This window comes from Bombina bombina, chromosome 2, assembly GCF_027579735.1.
Source record: "Bombina bombina isolate aBomBom1 chromosome 2, aBomBom1.pri, whole genome shotgun sequence".
Lineage (NCBI taxonomy): Eukaryota > Metazoa > Chordata > Amphibia > Anura > Bombinatoridae > Bombina > Bombina bombina.
The window spans coordinates 432,883,085-432,899,176 of NC_069500.1; the positions used below are offsets into that span (position 1 = coordinate 432,883,085).

The 16,092-nt window shown below is 41.0% G+C and overlaps 1 protein-coding gene across 3 annotated transcripts in view; it reads right to left on the reverse strand.

Moving 5' to 3' along the window:
- HNF1A (HNF1 homeobox A) overlaps positions 1–16,092 on the reverse strand; it is a 177,994-nt gene that overhangs the window by 66,107 nt on the left and 95,795 nt on the right. For all 3 annotated transcript variants that reach the window (XM_053702034.1, XM_053702033.1, XM_053702035.1), the window contains exons 6-7: positions 6,135–6,323; positions 5,932–6,053 (exon numbers count right to left, since the gene is read on the reverse strand). In XM_053702034.1, the coding sequence (XP_053558009.1) occupies positions 5,932–6,053; positions 6,135–6,323 (311 nt within the window). The remainder of the gene's footprint in view (positions 1–5,931; positions 6,054–6,134; positions 6,324–16,092) is intronic.

The window sequence follows — 16,092 nt, forward strand, 5'->3', positions numbered from 1 at the left end:
GGCCATCGGAAGCCTCTTCTTACGTCAGAAATGATGAATCGGCTTCCTCCAATCACGGCTTTCCCCTCGGAGGGATCATGGCCTGATGCAACGCCGTGATTGGAGGAAACCGGATTCGTCATTTTGGTTCCGCGAAGAGGGCTTGCGACGGATGGCAGAAGCGCTGCAGCAGCTGTCAGGATTAAAAGGTAAGTTTTTGAAGAAAAGGAGTGAAATGTCAATTTTGAAGAATTAAAGTGCCTTGTTTTTAATAGGTTTATTAAAAACAGGTCACTAATTCATCCAAATTGACCCTCTCTTTAAGGATTGTGATTTTACAAATTCTGATTATGCTTTGACAGTTTCGGTGTAACTTTAAAGAGACATAAAACCCTTTTTTCGTGACTCCGATAGAGCATGTGATTTTAAACAACTTTCGAATTTACTTCTATTATCTAATTTGTTTTATTCTCTTGATATCCTTTGTTGAAAGGGATACCTATGTAGTCTCAGGAACAGCTGATTGGTGGCTGCACATATATGCCTCATGTTATTGGTTCTAGCTCCCAGTATAGAGAAGTATAGCAATATTTGCATGTCTAGAATCTTGTGAGAGATCTCGCAGAGTCGCAGTGCTGGAAGTTCATTTTAGAGCATCTTATGTGAGTGGAGAGCTTTATGGGAGGCATCTTTAATCTCTCTGAGACTTCCAGTCTGCACTAATTTATGATTGGTCCCTAGAAGAAGAATGCAATAAGGGTAATCATATAATAGTTAGCTTGTGGTAATAGAGAAGGTTTTAGAGGTAATTGCTTTAGTGGATGCTAAATAAACAAAACTACTATTAACACAACCATCCAAGAGCACATAGACTTATTATTCTATAGCAGGCAACAAAAATGTCTTGAAATTACAAGAAATCAGGGGAGTAACTATAGGAGTCTCAGAGGTCTAAATTGAGACTGAACCACAAATCTAGGGGGCCCTTTTAAAATAGGCATTGTTAGAGCAGGGCTTGTTAAGCTTAGGCTCCACCTGTATCCTGTCTGGCCCCCCTGTGTGTGTCCACTAGAGATGTGCATTTGTTCATTCCCAAATGCGGAAGTTGGCGGCTGCTTTTGGTATTCTGCCCTTCACAGTACAAATCCAGATTTTAGTGTTTCATTTGCACAAGAGGATATTCAACTCCGAAAAGAGCTAAATACGGAAAGCAGCCTCCTAGTTCCAAATTAGGCAGTGAATGAAAATGCCGAAATGCACATCTCTAGCGTCCACTCCTGCAAAACAGGGTTCACAGTGTAAGGAAAGTGTATAGATTTACCTTTACAGCACTGCTATTATGTGTTAGTTGAACTTTATTTCTGTGTAAGACCTATAATTGCATATTGCATGTTCATTCCTTTTTGCCCTCTAGGAGATACAAATCACTAAAGCTGGCTAGTCACTCTACTGTTGTATACTGGAGTGTATAGTTTCAGCAGTTACCCACTGGTAGCAATGGGAATTATATTATTATTATTTTTTTACAGGTGGGGGCAATTCTCAAGCACAATTTTGTGCTGTAGCTTCCTCTAGCAGTTAAGGGACAGTAAACACGTTATCATTACAGGATATTTCTGTTGTGTTGCTATAGGATGACATACAGAGGGATATTTATCAAGCCGTCAACCACAAATACGCTCGAATTCCACAATGTAATTGTGGCGAGCCTGATTTGACCCATTTATCAAAGCCTACAGACCGGCAAAAGTTGAAATTTGTGACTTAACATATGATCCGCCGGTCTCCATCCGACACAGATCGATGCTTACGTCATTGCAGATGTTCCGAATACAGATTCGGCACTATCTGACAACTTTTGCAAGTTATCAAACTTCTAATCGGTACGCTCGCCACTATTCCGGGCCAGCGTACCTGGTTTTCAATCCGCCACCCTGGAGACCGCGGATGCCATAGAAATAAATGGGAGTCTGAAAGCACCGAAAGCTTATGTTCGCTGCTGCCATTGATTTCTATGGTAGAAAACAAATTACGTTTACATTTACACCTAACACCCTAACATAAACCCCGAGTCTAAACACTCCTAATCTGCCGCCCCGACATCGCTGCCACCTACATAATGTTATTAACCCCTATCCCGCCGCTACCTGACAGTGCCGCAACTAAATAAATGTATTAACCCCTATCCCACCGCTCCCAGACCCCACTGCAACTAAATAAATGTATTAACCCCTAAACCCCTGGCCTCCCACATCACTACCACTTACTAAACCTATTTACCCCTAAACCGCCAGCCCCCCACATCGCCATAAACTAAATTAAGCTATTAACCCCTAAACCTAACAACCCGCTAACTTTACATTATAATTACCTCATCCCTATCTTATAATAAATTTAAACTTACCTTTAGAATTAAATTAAACTATATTAAACTACTAATTAACCTACCCTAACTATTATACTACAATTACATTAAACTATATTAAACTAATAATTAATCTACCCTAACTATTATACTAAAATTACATTAAACTATATTAAACTATTAATTAACCTACCCTAACTATTATACTACAATTACATTAAACTATATTAAACTAATAATTAATCTACCCTATTATACTAAAATTACATTAAACTATATTAAACTAATAATTAATCTACCCTAACTATTATACTAAAATTACATTAAACTAACAATTAAATTAACTATATTGCATATTTAAAAACCTAACCCTACTCAAGTTATTTAAATCTACTATAAAGAATCACTAAGTTACAAAAAATAACTAAGTTACACAAAATAAAAAACACTAAGTTACACAAAATAAAAGATAAATTATCAAATATTTAAACTAATTACACCTAATCTAAAAGCCCCCCCAAAATAAAAAAACCCTAGCCTACAATAAACTACCAATGGCCCTTAAAAGGGCCTTTTTCGGGGCATTGCCCCAAATAAATCAGCTCTTTTACCTGTAAAATAAAATACAAACACCCAGTAAAACCCACCCCCACACAACCAAACCCCCCAAATAAAAACCTATCTAAAAAACCTAAGCTCCCCATTGCCCTGAAAAGGGCATTTGTATCGGCATTGCCCACCCACCCAATAAACCCTTAAAAAACCTAACACTAAACCCTGAAGATCCACTAACAGTTTTCTAAGACCGGACATCCATCCTCAACCAAGCGGCAGAAGTCCTCAGCGAAGCCGTAAGAAGTCTTCATCTAAGCGGGCCGACGTCTTCCTCCAAGCGGACAGAAGTCTTCATCCAGACGGCATCTTCTATCTTCATCCATCCGGCGTGGAGCGGTTCCATCTTCAAGACATCCGGCTCGGAGCATCCTCTTCTTCCGACGTCTCTTGCAGAATGAAGTTTCCCTTTAAATGACGTCATCCAAGATGGCGTCCCTTACATTTCGATTGGCTAATAGAATTCTATCAGCCAATAGGAATTAAGGTGGAAAAAATCCTATTGGCTGTTGCAATCAGCCAATAGGATTGAGCTTTCATCCTATTGGCTGATCCAATCAGCCAATAGGATTGAGCTCACATTCTATTGGCTATTCCAATCAAGTGGATCTTCAGGGGTTAGTGTTAGGTTTCCACTTTAATTCCTATTGGCTGATAGAATTCTATCAGCCAATCGGAATGTATGGGGCGCTATCTTGGATGACGTCATTTAAAGGGAAACTTCATTCTGCAAGACACTTCGGAAGAAGAGGATGCCCCGCGCGGGATGTCTTGAAGATGGAGCCGCTCCGCGCCGGATGGATGAAGATAGAAGATGCCGTCTGGATGAAGACTTCTGCCCGCTTGGAGGAAGACTTTTGGCCCGCTTGGATGAAGACTTCTGCCGCTTGGATGAGGATGGATATCCGGCCTTCGAAAACTGTAAGTGGATCTTTGGGTGTTAGAGTTAGTTTTTTTTAAGGGTTTATTGGGTGGGTTTTAATTTTAGGTTAGGGACTTTGGGCTAAAAAGAGCTAAATGCCCTTTTAAGGGCAATGCCCATACAAATGCCATTTTCAGGGCAATGAGGAGCTTAGGTTTTTTAGATAGGTTTTAATTTGGGGGGTTTGGTTGTGTGGGTGGTGGGTTTTACTGTTGGGGGGGTGTTTGTATTTTATTTTACAGGTAAAAGAGCTGATTTCTTTGGGGCAATGCCCAGCAAATGGCCCTTTTAAGGGCCATTGGTAGTTTATTGTAGACTAGGGTTTTTTATTTTAGGGGGGCTTTTTTATTTTGATAGGGCTATTAGATTAGGCGTAATTAGTTTAAATATTTGATAATTTATTTTTTATTTTGTGTAACTTAGTTGTTATTTTTTTGTAACTTAGTAATTCTTTATAGTAGATTTAAATAACTTGAGTAGGGTTAGGTTTTTAAATATGTAATATAGTTAATTTAATTGTTAGTTTAATGTAATTTTAGAATAATAGTTAGGGTAGATTAATTATTAGTTTAATATAGTTTAATGTAATTTTAGTATAATAGTTAGGGTAGATTAATTATTAGTTTAATATAGTTTAATGTAATTTGAGTATAATAGTTAGGGTAGGTTAATTAATAGTTTAATATAGTTTATTTTAATTCTAAAGGTAAGTTTAAATTTATTATAAGATAGGGATGAGGTAATTATAATGTAAAGTTAGCGGGTTGTTAGGTTTAGGGGTTAATAGTTTAATTTAGTTTATGGCGATGTGGGGGGCTGGCGGTTTATGGGATACTAGGTTTAGTAAGTGGTAGTGATGTGGGAGGCCAGGGGTTTAGGGGTTAATACATTTATTTAGTTGGGGAGGGGTCCGGGAGCGGGGGCATAGGGGTTAATAACTTTATTAGCGTTGCAGTGGGCTCCAGGAGCAGCGGGATGGGGGTTAATAATAACTTTATTTAGTTGCGGCGGGATAGGGGTTAAACATTTTAGTTTAGTGGCGGTGTTTAGTGACAGGATATAAATGAAGTTGGGAATAAGCCGAATAGCAGCGAGATCGATGACTGTTAGTTAACAACAGTCCGCTGCTCATCGCCCCGTACTTGGTGCGCAGCTTTTTGACAGCTTTTTTATAAATAAGGAGAGCGTATTCAGGTCCGCGGCCGCGATTTTAGGCGATGTTAGGCGAGCGTATTGGTGCCATCGAATGCAGCACAGTTGACGGCTTGATAGATAGGCCTCACAGTATCTGCCAAGTCTAAATGTTTTTAAAGCTTATTAAAGGGCCATTATATTATTAGAACATGTTATTTTAACATTAGCAATGCTATGTGTTTAAGTCCCGAGACTTTAACTATGTGATTAACCCCTTTATAGGGGTTAGACATATCACATTACAGAATCGCTAGAGTTAAAATGGCATGCCCAAATGAATAAGAGCATGTAATTTATCATGGTAATGGCCCTTTAACATAATTTTTACTGCAATTGTTTTTTCAATATCCAAACTCCGCCATTTGCTTTATTTGGAGCCAATCTGTTCTTTAGTCTGCAGAGAAAGCCAGCCATGGTCATAATGTTAGTATAAAGTACATTGTTTTGTAGTTGTTGTCAGTTAAAGCAAATTAGGAAAAGATATATAGTTGGTTAGCTTAGGAAGCCAGTAGGGTGCAATTTTAAGTTCTGAGAATTAGAGAATTTTCTATTTTCAAAACAAAATTACAAGGAAAGGAGGCAAACTAAATAAAAGAAGTATATTGCAAAGTTGTTTAATTATTTCTAACTAATACATTTTTATAAAAAAAATTCTGAAGGTGTTTACTGCCCTTTAAACCATCTCACCAAAGTAGACACATGTAGTTTTTCTTCAATTCAGAGGCAAAATAATTACATGTTATGGTTTGTGCAAGATTCTCTATAGTGTCCCATGCCAGGTGTATTTTATATTATAATTCATGCACACTAGGGCACCAATTGTTACAAATGTCTTCACCTAAGTCAAGCTCGCTCTCACCTGTTTGCTAGGTGTCAGGCTTGTCAGTGTTCCAAGGTTTGTAGTGTCTGTAATGACCATGGTCTGTGGAAAGAACCCAGCAGAAGCATACTGAGCAACCTCTGGCTTATGACTGTAGAGAGCTAAGGGAAGACAAAATATAGGTCAGTAATCTCAGTGGAAGACTCCATGAAGGTGTCATTCTGTCAGATGCATGTTCTTACCATGTTGATTCTGTAGCTGTGCCATGGCAGCCATGAAAGGGCTTTGTGCCATGTGACCCTGGACCTGCTGCACAATTGGCTGCTGATGTGTAGGATGTAGCTGCTGGGAGAACTGTACAGGCTGAAGGGTTGTCAGACTGCTCCCAACAGTGTTAATTACTGGAACACTTTGAGCTTGTGATGTGAGACCTGAAAAATAAAGAATGAAATGGGAAAGTATAAGGTTATTTACTAAATACTTAAACTTAGACATTGGTAAGATCTATTCATGCTATGGCAAAAAAAAGTTATAAGTAACTGTGGGTCCAATTATAAAAAACTCACTGTCAAGGAAAGAAATCATGACAAATATTTTTTGAGCATTATATTCAAATGCAGCTGTTTCTTCTTCACTTCTAGAACCACACTTAGGGCCAACGATCTAAAGCTCTCTGCTCAGACGAGATTATCTAAGAAGTCTGGTCAGTAGGGGGAGGTCCTTCAAAGAAAATTAGAAATGTAGAACCATAACTTTTACATTGAGAGAGGTTTATCTCTCTATGCAGGGTTCTGTATGTAAATGAGAGACTCCTGTATATAAGGTCTAAAAAAATCCCAAAGATTTTGTGTGATTTCTCTCCATGGCAGCAAGTTTTTGATCAGTAGGACTTTATTAGATGAGCAAATCTCAAGATAAAATTTGCCTTTTTAAATTCTTTGAGGAACCTTGCAGTACTGACAAAACTTCTTAGATAATCTGGTCAGAGCAGAAAGAATTGGGTCCCACGTCTGACAAGTGTTTCAACGGTAGCTTTCCCGGGCTGCTGCCTGATTGCCTGAGAGGCCGTGCACTGCTGTACGCTGTAGGCAATCCTAAATGTTAAAGAACTGTGCCAATTGCTCCAAGTTCCAATATATAGGTTATCCTGTTGTCAAACCTCATGGTGCTGGAAATAGTAACAAGGGTACTGAGCTATGGCTTGAACTTTGTGCCATCAGAGAATTTTAATCTTTCCCAGACACTCATAGACGTTAATAGGTTAATAAGGAATTTAACGCTTAAAAAGCATTTTAAATAGGCTAATGTGAGAGATGTTTTAGGTAGCACCAATCCACAGAGCAAGTGTAACATTCCAGGAAGTATGTGATGTGGAGACATTGGAGGCACTGTCTTTGGAGGGAGCAAGCGCATTCGAAATCTCAGAGGCACTGTCTGAAACCAAGGGTCCCTCATTTAAAAGTGCTTAAAGTTGTATCCCATCCACTCTGGAGGGAATATATTGGAAACATTCCAAAAAAGAGTTGAGCATGATCTCACTATCTTAGCTTATGGAATTAATGAAAAACAATATGGCAACCTGAGTATTGATGAAAAGTCGACATTGAAGAATTTGGGTGCCAATAAAGACTTGGTTATAAGAGCTGATAAGGGGGGGGGGGGGTCTGTGGTTGTAATGGACAGACAGTTTTTTGTCAATGAGGCCATGTGACAACTAACAGACCCCACACAGTATTTGACCCTTAAAACCAACCCTGTCAATAAGTTTAAGGAGGAATTACACCAACTTATTTATGATGGTAGAGAGGAAGGGTTCTTAGATGAAAAACTAGTGTTTTTCTGTATGTTGAACACCCAGTCACACCTATTTTCAACTTTTTACTGAAAGTTCATAACTCCCTCACGATGTTAAAGGCCACCCTAATGTTAGTGGCATAGGCTCTTTATTTGAACCCCTTTCCCAGTGGCTGGATGCCATACTCCAGCCGCTGGTCAGAAATTTGGCCAGCTATTTGAAGGATACAAATCAACTACTTGTGGAATTGGAGTCCATATCGTGGAATGAGGACCTTAATTGGTTGACAAAGGATGTGGTTGGATTGTATTCCTCAATACCTCATTATAAGGGTCTTGAGGCCCTGGGTTTCTTTTTAGATATAATGAACAACTATGATCAGAGGTTTCGTCAATATGTTCTTCAGGTGGCAAAAGTGTTGCTAACCCATAATTATTTTGTTTTCGAGGGTGTTCATTACCTCCAGAGAAGTGGGACAGCTATGGGTGTGGTGGGCACTTGAGAAACAAAATTATATACTATAAAGGATATATTGACGATCTTATGATCATCTGGAAAGGCAGCATAGAGGAAGCCGAAGTGTTTGTGAATAAACTTAACCAGAACACGGTTGGCATTCAACTTACTTCAGAATTTACAGGTACACAAATGAATTATCTAGATGTCACACTTCAGGGAACATTGGATAATAGGGTTATAACTGAAGTATATAGAAAGCCCATCTCTGGCAACACCCTTCTCCATGCCCGTAGCTGCCATCCCAAAAGAGTCTTCAATTCTGTCATTAAAGGACAATTCATCAGACTACAAAGAAATTGTACTCAGGATGAGGAGTTTAATACTCATGCTAAGGAGCTGGAGGAGAGGTTGTGCAGTAGAGGGAAGAAACATCCAAAAAACAAATATCAGCAATGAAAAGAGAAAAATACTTTGGATCAAGGGTTTCTGAAAAAGAAAAAGAGAGTTTCAAAGACGTTTCATTTATCACACAATATAGCAACCAGTTTCACCAGGTTTGCAATATAGTACGCAAGCATTTTCAGATGGACGTGGTTGCTAAAGTATGCAGATTTATCTTTAAAAAACATAATTTATGCTTACCTGATAAATTTATTTCTCTTGTGGTGTATCCAGTCCACGGATAATCCATTACTTGTGGGATATTCTCCTTCCCAACAGGAAGTTGCAAGAGGATCACCCACAGCAGAGCTGCTATATAGCTCCTCCCCTAACTGCCATATCCAGTCATTCGATCGAAACTAGCCGAGAAAGGAGAAACCATAGGGTGCAGTGGTGACTGTAGTTTAAAATTTAGACCTGCCTTAAAAGGACAGGGCGGGCCGTGGACTGGATACACCACAAGAGAAATAAATTTATCAGGTAAGCATAAATTATGTTTTCTCTTGTTAGGTGTATCCAGTCCACGGATCATCCATTACTTGTGGGATACCAATACCAAAGCTAAAGTACACAGATGAAGGGAGGGACAAGGCAGGTATTTAAACGGAAGGGACCACTGCCTGTAGAACCTTTCTCCCAAAAATAGCCTCCGAAGAAGCAAAAGTATCAAATTTGTAAAATTTTGAAAAGGTATGAAGCGAAGACCAAGTCGCCGCTTTGCAAATCTGTTCAACAGAAGCCTCATTTTTAAAGGCCCAGGTGGAAGCCACAGCTCTAGTAGAATGAGCTGTGATCCTTTCAGGGGGCTGCTGTCCAGCAGTCTCATAGGCTAAGCGTATTACGCTCCGAAGCCAAAAAGAAAGAGAGGTTGCTGAAGCCTTTTGACCTCTCCTCTGTCCAGAGTAAACAACAAACAGGGAAGATGTTTGACGAAAATCTTTAGTCGCTTGTAAGTAAAACTTTAAAGCACGGACTACGTCCAAATTATGTAAAAGACGTTCTTTCTTTGAAGAAGGATTAGGACACAATGATGGAACAACAATCTCTTGATTGATATTCTTGTTGGAAACTATCTTAGGTAAAAACCCAGGTTTTGTACGCAGAACTACTTTATCTGTATGGAAAATCAGATAAGGAGAATCACATTGTTGTCAGGATAGGTAAAGTCCAGAGTTAGACCCAAATGCTAGAAATGCTAGAATGAGGTTAATAACACCCTAGCACAGTGAGTATATACCAGGACCTGACCCTGCGACAGCTGTAGTATAATATACTCACAGTAATAGACTGGAAGATGACACAGCAGGGTCAGGAGAAGAAACTTTGTGTAGAAAGGGTTAACCAATAGAGTAATCAGGCAGGCAATGTCCAGCAACTGGGTAATCAGGCAGGTAAGGGTTAACCAATAGAAGAATAGTCAGGCAAGCAATATCCAGTAACGTGTAATCAGGCAGATAGGAGTTAACCAATAGAGTAGTCAGGTAAGCAATGTCCAGCAATGTGTAATCAGGCAGGTAAGGGTTAACCAATAGAGTAGTCAGGTAAGCAGTGTCCAGCAACGTGTTATCAGGCAGGTAGGGGTTAACCAATAGAGTAGTCAGGTAAGCAGTGTCCAGCAACATGTTATCAGGCAGGTAGGGGTTAACCAATAGAGTAGTCAGGTAAGCAGTGTCCAGGAACGTGTTATCAGGCAGGTAGGGGTTAACCAATAGAGTAGTCAGGTAAGCAGTGCCAGCAACGTATTATCAGGCAGGCAGGGGTTAACCAATAGAATAGTCAGGTAAGCAATGTCCAGCAACGTGTAATCAGGCAGGTAAGGGTTAACCAATAGAGTAGTCAGGTAAGCAGTGTCCAGCAACGTGTTATCAGGCAGGTAGGGGTTAACCAATAGAGTAGTCAGGTAAGCAGTGTCCAGCAACGTGTTATCAGGCAGGTAGGGGTTAACCAATAGAGTAGTCAGGTAAGCAGTGTCCAGCAACGTGTTATCAGGCAGGTAAGGGTTAACCAATAGAGTAGTCAGGTAAGCAGTGTCCAGCAACGATATCAGGCAGGTAGGGGTTAGAATAAGCAGGCACAAATTCAGGAAACACAAGAATAAATTTGTACTCACATAGCCCACGAGTAACAACAAACAGGCACCGATGAGAGGAGACGCCGGAATAAGAAGGCCTCCTGACGTCATTGGAAGAGCCGACAGGAACAGGGTTGCTAAGCAACCAATGAAAGCGCTACCGCGCTGAGACAGAGGAAGCGATCAGCAGCTGAGCGATCGTGACAATTGTAAAGCTGATAACTCAGAGACTCTACGAGCCGAGGAAACAGCCATCAAAAACAGAACTTTCCAAGATAAAAGTTTGATATCAATGGAATGAAGGGGTTCAAACGGAACTCCTTGAAGAACCTTAAGAACCAAGTTTAAGCTCCATGGAGGAGCAACAAGTTTAAACACAGGCTTAATTCTAACCAAAGCCTGACAAAATGCCTGGACGTCTGGAACCTCTGCCAGACGCTTGTGCAAAAGGATAGACAGAGCAGACATCTGTCCCTTTAAAGAACTAGCTGATAATCCTTTATCCAAACCCTCTTGGAGAAAGGACAATATCCTAGGAATCCTAACCTTACTCCATGAGTAATTCTTGGATTCACACCAATGAAGATATTTGCGCCATATCTTATGGTAGATTTTCCTGGTTACAGGCTTTCGTGCCTGTATTAAGGTATCAATGACTGACTCGGAGAAGCCACGCCTTGATAAATTCAAGCGTTCAATCTCCAGGCAGTCAGTCTCAGAGAAATTAGATTTGGATGATTGAAAGGACCTTGTAGTAGAAGGTCTTGTTTCAGAGGCAGAGGCCAAGGTGGAAAGGATGACATGTCCACCAGGTCTGCATACCAGGTCCTGCGTGGCCACGCAGGCGCGATCAAGATCACTGATGCTCTCTCCTGTTTGATATTGGCAATCAGTCAAGGGAGCAGAGGAAATGGTGGAAACACTTAAGCCAGGTTGAAGAACCACGGTGCTGCTAGAGCATCTATCAGCGTCGCTTCTGGGTCCCTGGACCTGGATCCGTAACAAGGAAGCTTGGCGTTCTGGCGAGACGCCATGAGATCCAATTCTGGTGTGCCCCAACGATGAACCAATTGAGCAAACACCTCCGGATGGAGTTCCCACTCCCCCGGATGAAAAGTCTGACGACTTAGAAAATCCGCCTCCCAGTTCTCTACACCTGGGATATGGATCGCTGATAGATGGCAAGAGTGAGTCTCTGCCCAGCAAATTATCTTGGAGACTTCTAACATCGCTAGGGAGCTCCTGGTCACCCCTTGATGGTTGATGTAAGCCACAGTCGTGATGTTGTCCGACTGAAATCTGATGAATCTCAGGGTTGCTAACTGAGGCCAAGCTAGAAGAGCATTGAATATTGCTCTTAACTCCAGAATATTTATTGGGAGGAGTTTCTCCTCCTGAGTCCACGATCCCTGAGCCTTCAGGGAATTCCAGACTGCACCCCAACCTAGAAGGCTGGCATCTGTTGTTACAATTGTCCAATCTGGCCTGCGAAAGGTCATACTTTTGGACAGATGGACCCGAGATAGCCACCAGAGAAGAGAATCTCTGGTCTCTTGATCCAGATTTAGCAGAGGGGACAAATCTGTGTAATCCCCATTCCACTGACTGAGCATGCATAATTGCAGCGGTCTGAGATGTAGGCGCACAAATGGCACTATGTCCATCGCCGCTACCATTAAGCCGATCACTTCCATGCACTGAGCCACCGAAGGGCGCGGAATGTAGTGAAGAACACGGCAGGAATTTAGAAGCTTTGATAACCTGGACTCCGTCAGGTAAATTTTCATTTCTACATAATCTATCAGAGTTCCTAGGAAGGAAACCCTTGTGAGGGGTGATAGAGAACTCTTTCCCTCGTTCACTTTCCACCCATGCGACCTCAGAAATGCCAACACTATGTCCGTATGAGATTTGGCAATTTGGAAGTTTGACGCCTGTATCAGGATGTCGTCTAGATAAGGGGCCACTGCTATGCCCCGTGGTCTTAGGACCGCCAGAAGAGACCCCAGAACCTTTGTAAAAATTCTTGGGGCTGTAGCTAACCCGAAGGGAAGAGCCACAAACTGGTAATGCCTGTCTAGAAAGGCAAACCTTAGGAACCGATGATGATCTTTGTGAATCGGTATGTGAAGGTAAGCATCCTTCAAATCCACTGTGGTCATGTACTGACCCTCCTGGATCATAGGTAGGATTGTCCGAATAGTTTCCATTTTGAACGATGGAACTCTGAGGAATTAGTTTAAGATCTTTAGATCCAAAATTGGTCTGAAGGTTCCCTCTTTATTGGGAACCACAAACAGATTTGAATAAAATCCCTGTCTTTGTTCCATCTGTGGAACTGGATGGATCACTCCCATTATTAGGAGGTCTTGCACACAGCGTAAGAATGCCTCTTTCTTTATCTGGTTTACAGATAATCTTGAAAGGTGAAATCTCCCTTGTGGGGGGGGGAAGCTTTGAAGTCCAGAAGATATCCCTGAGATATGATCTCCAATGCCCAGGAATCCTGAACATCTCTTGCCCACGCCTGGGCGAAGAGAGAAAGTCTGCCCCCTACTAGATCCGTTGCCGGATAGGGGGCCGTTCCTTCATGCTGTCTTAGAGGCAGCAGCAGGCTTTCTAGCCTGCTTGCCTTTGCTCCAGGCCTGGTTAGATTTCCAGGCCGGCTTGGATTGCGCAAAAGTTCCCTCTTGTTTTGTAGCAGAGGAAGTTGATGCTGCACCTGCCTTGAAGTTTCGAAAGGCACGAAAATTAGACTGTTTGGCCCTTGATTTGGCCCTGTCCTGAGGAAGGGTATGACCCTTACCGCCAGTAATGTCAGCAATAATTTCCTTCAAACCAGGCCCGAATAGGGTCTGCCCCTTGAAGGGAATGTTAAGTAATTTAGACTTTGAAGTCACGTCAGCTGACCAAGATTTAAGCCATAGCGCCCTAAGCGCCTGGATGGCGAATCCAGAATTCTTAGCCGTTAGTTTAGTCAAATGAACAATGGTATCAGAACAAAAGAATTAGCTAGCTTAAGTGTTCTAAGCTTGTCAAGTATTTCAGTCAATGGAGTAGCTGTCTGAAAGGCCTCTTCCAGAGACTCAAACCAGAACGCCGCAGCAGCAGTGACAGGAGCAATGCATGCAAGGGGCTGCAGGATAAAACCTTGTTGAATAAACATTTTCTTAAGGTAACCTTCTAATTTTTATCCATTGGATCTGAAAAAGCACAACTGTCCTCGACAGGGATAGTGGTACGCTTTGCTAAAGTAGAAACTGCTCCCTCCACCTTAGGGACCGTCTGCCATAAGTCCCGTGTGGTGGCGTCTATTGGAAACATTTTTCTAAAAATAGGAGCGGGGGAAAACGGCACACCGGGTCTGCCCCACTCCTTAGTAATAATTTCTGTAAACCTTTTAGGTATTGGAAAAAACGTCAGTACTTTTACACCGGCACCGCGTAGTATTCATCCAGTCTACACAATTTCTCTGGCACTGCAATTGTGTCACAGTCATTCAGAGCAGCTAAAACCTCTCCAAGCAACACCCGGAGGCTCTCAAGCTTAAATTTAAAAGTAGACATATCTGAATCAGGTTTCCCCGATCAGAGACGTCACCCACAGACTGAAGCTCTTCCTCAGCTTCTGCATATTGTGACGCAGTATCAGACATGGACCTTAAAACATCTGCGCGTTCTGTATTACGTCTAACCCCAGAGCTATCGCGCTTTCCTCTGAATTCAGACAGGGTATTATCCATGATTGCCGCCATGTCCTGCAAAGTAATCGCTATGGGCGTCTTTGATGTACTTGGCGCCATTTTAGCGTGAGTCCCTTGAGCGGGAGTCAAAGGGTCCGACACGTGGGGAGAGTTAGTCGGCATAACTTCCCCCTCGTCAGAATCCTCTGGTGATAATTCTTTTAAAGATAACAGCTGATCTTTATTGTTTAAAGTGAAATCAATACATTTAGTACACATTCTCCTATGGGGGTTCCACCATGGCTTTTAAACATAATGAACAAGGAGTTTCCTCTATGTCAGACATGTTTATACAGACTAGCAATGAGACTAGCAAGCTTGGAAAACACTTTAAATCAAGTTAACAAGCAATATAAAAAAAAAAAGTTACTGTGCCTTTAAGAGAAACAAATTTTGCCAAAATTTGAAATAACAGTGAAAAAAGGCAGTTAAACTAACGAAATTTTTACAGTGTATGTAACATGTTAGCAGAGCATTGCACCCACTTGCAAGTGGATGATTAACCCCTTAAAGGGACAGTTTACTCAAATATTTTCTCCCCTTTAATTTGTTCCCAATGATCCACTTTACCTGCTGGAGTGTATTAAATTGTTTACAAGTAGCTCCTTTACCCTTATATTGGCATTTGAAATTGTTGATTTAGCATGTGGTATCCCCACCTATTCTGAAAGTTTGTGACCGCGCGTACCAGCTATAGATAAGCTTTGTAAACACAGCCAGCAGAAGAAATTACACTCCCAGTCGGATATAGCAGAGATAAGGTAATACAATGTTGATTTTCCATTGTGCTCTCAAAGTACTGGTGATTGTTTTAAGGACAGATATAAGATAAAGAAGCAGGTATATGTGCACAATGTGATACAGTAATGAGATCTGATTATACCTACAAGCTCAACCCATTTTATTAGGTTGTGGCTTCAAAACATAAAATCAGAGCTTTAATATACACAAATAAAAAAGCTAATTTTCATACATTTTTTACTCTGCAGTTGGTAAAAAAAGCAATTGTAAACACATAAAGGGAAAAACTATTTTACAGTATACTGTCCCTTTAATACAAAAAACAGATTAACAAAACGAAAAATATGTTTTTTAAACAGTCATAACAACTGCCACAGCTCCTACTTTTGAAGCCTTTTGAGCCCTTCAGAGATGTCCTATAGCATGCAGGGGACTGCTGAGGGAAGCTGAATGTCACAGTTTGTAATTTTAACTGCACCAACTGTAACTTTTATACTATAACAGTGGAAAGCCTCAGGAAACTGTTTCTAGGCAAAAATAAAGCCAGCCATGTGGAAAAAAACTAGGCCCCAATAAGTTTTATCACCAAAGCATATATAAAAACGATTAAACATGCCAGCAAACGTTTTATATTGCACATTAATCAGAGTATATACCTCTGATAGCAAGCCTGATACTAGTCGCTATTAAATCACTGTATTTAGGCTTTAACTTACATTAATCCGGTATCAGCAGCATTTTCTAGCAAATTCCATCCCTAGAAAAACTTAACTGCACATACCTTATTGCAGGATACCCTGCACGCCATTCTCCCTCTGAAGTTACCTCACTCCTCAGACATATGTGAGAATAGCAGTGGATCTTAGTTACTTCTGCTAAGATCATAGAAAAACGCAGGCAGATTCTTCTTCTAAATGCTGCCTGAGATAAAATAGTACACTCCGGTACCAT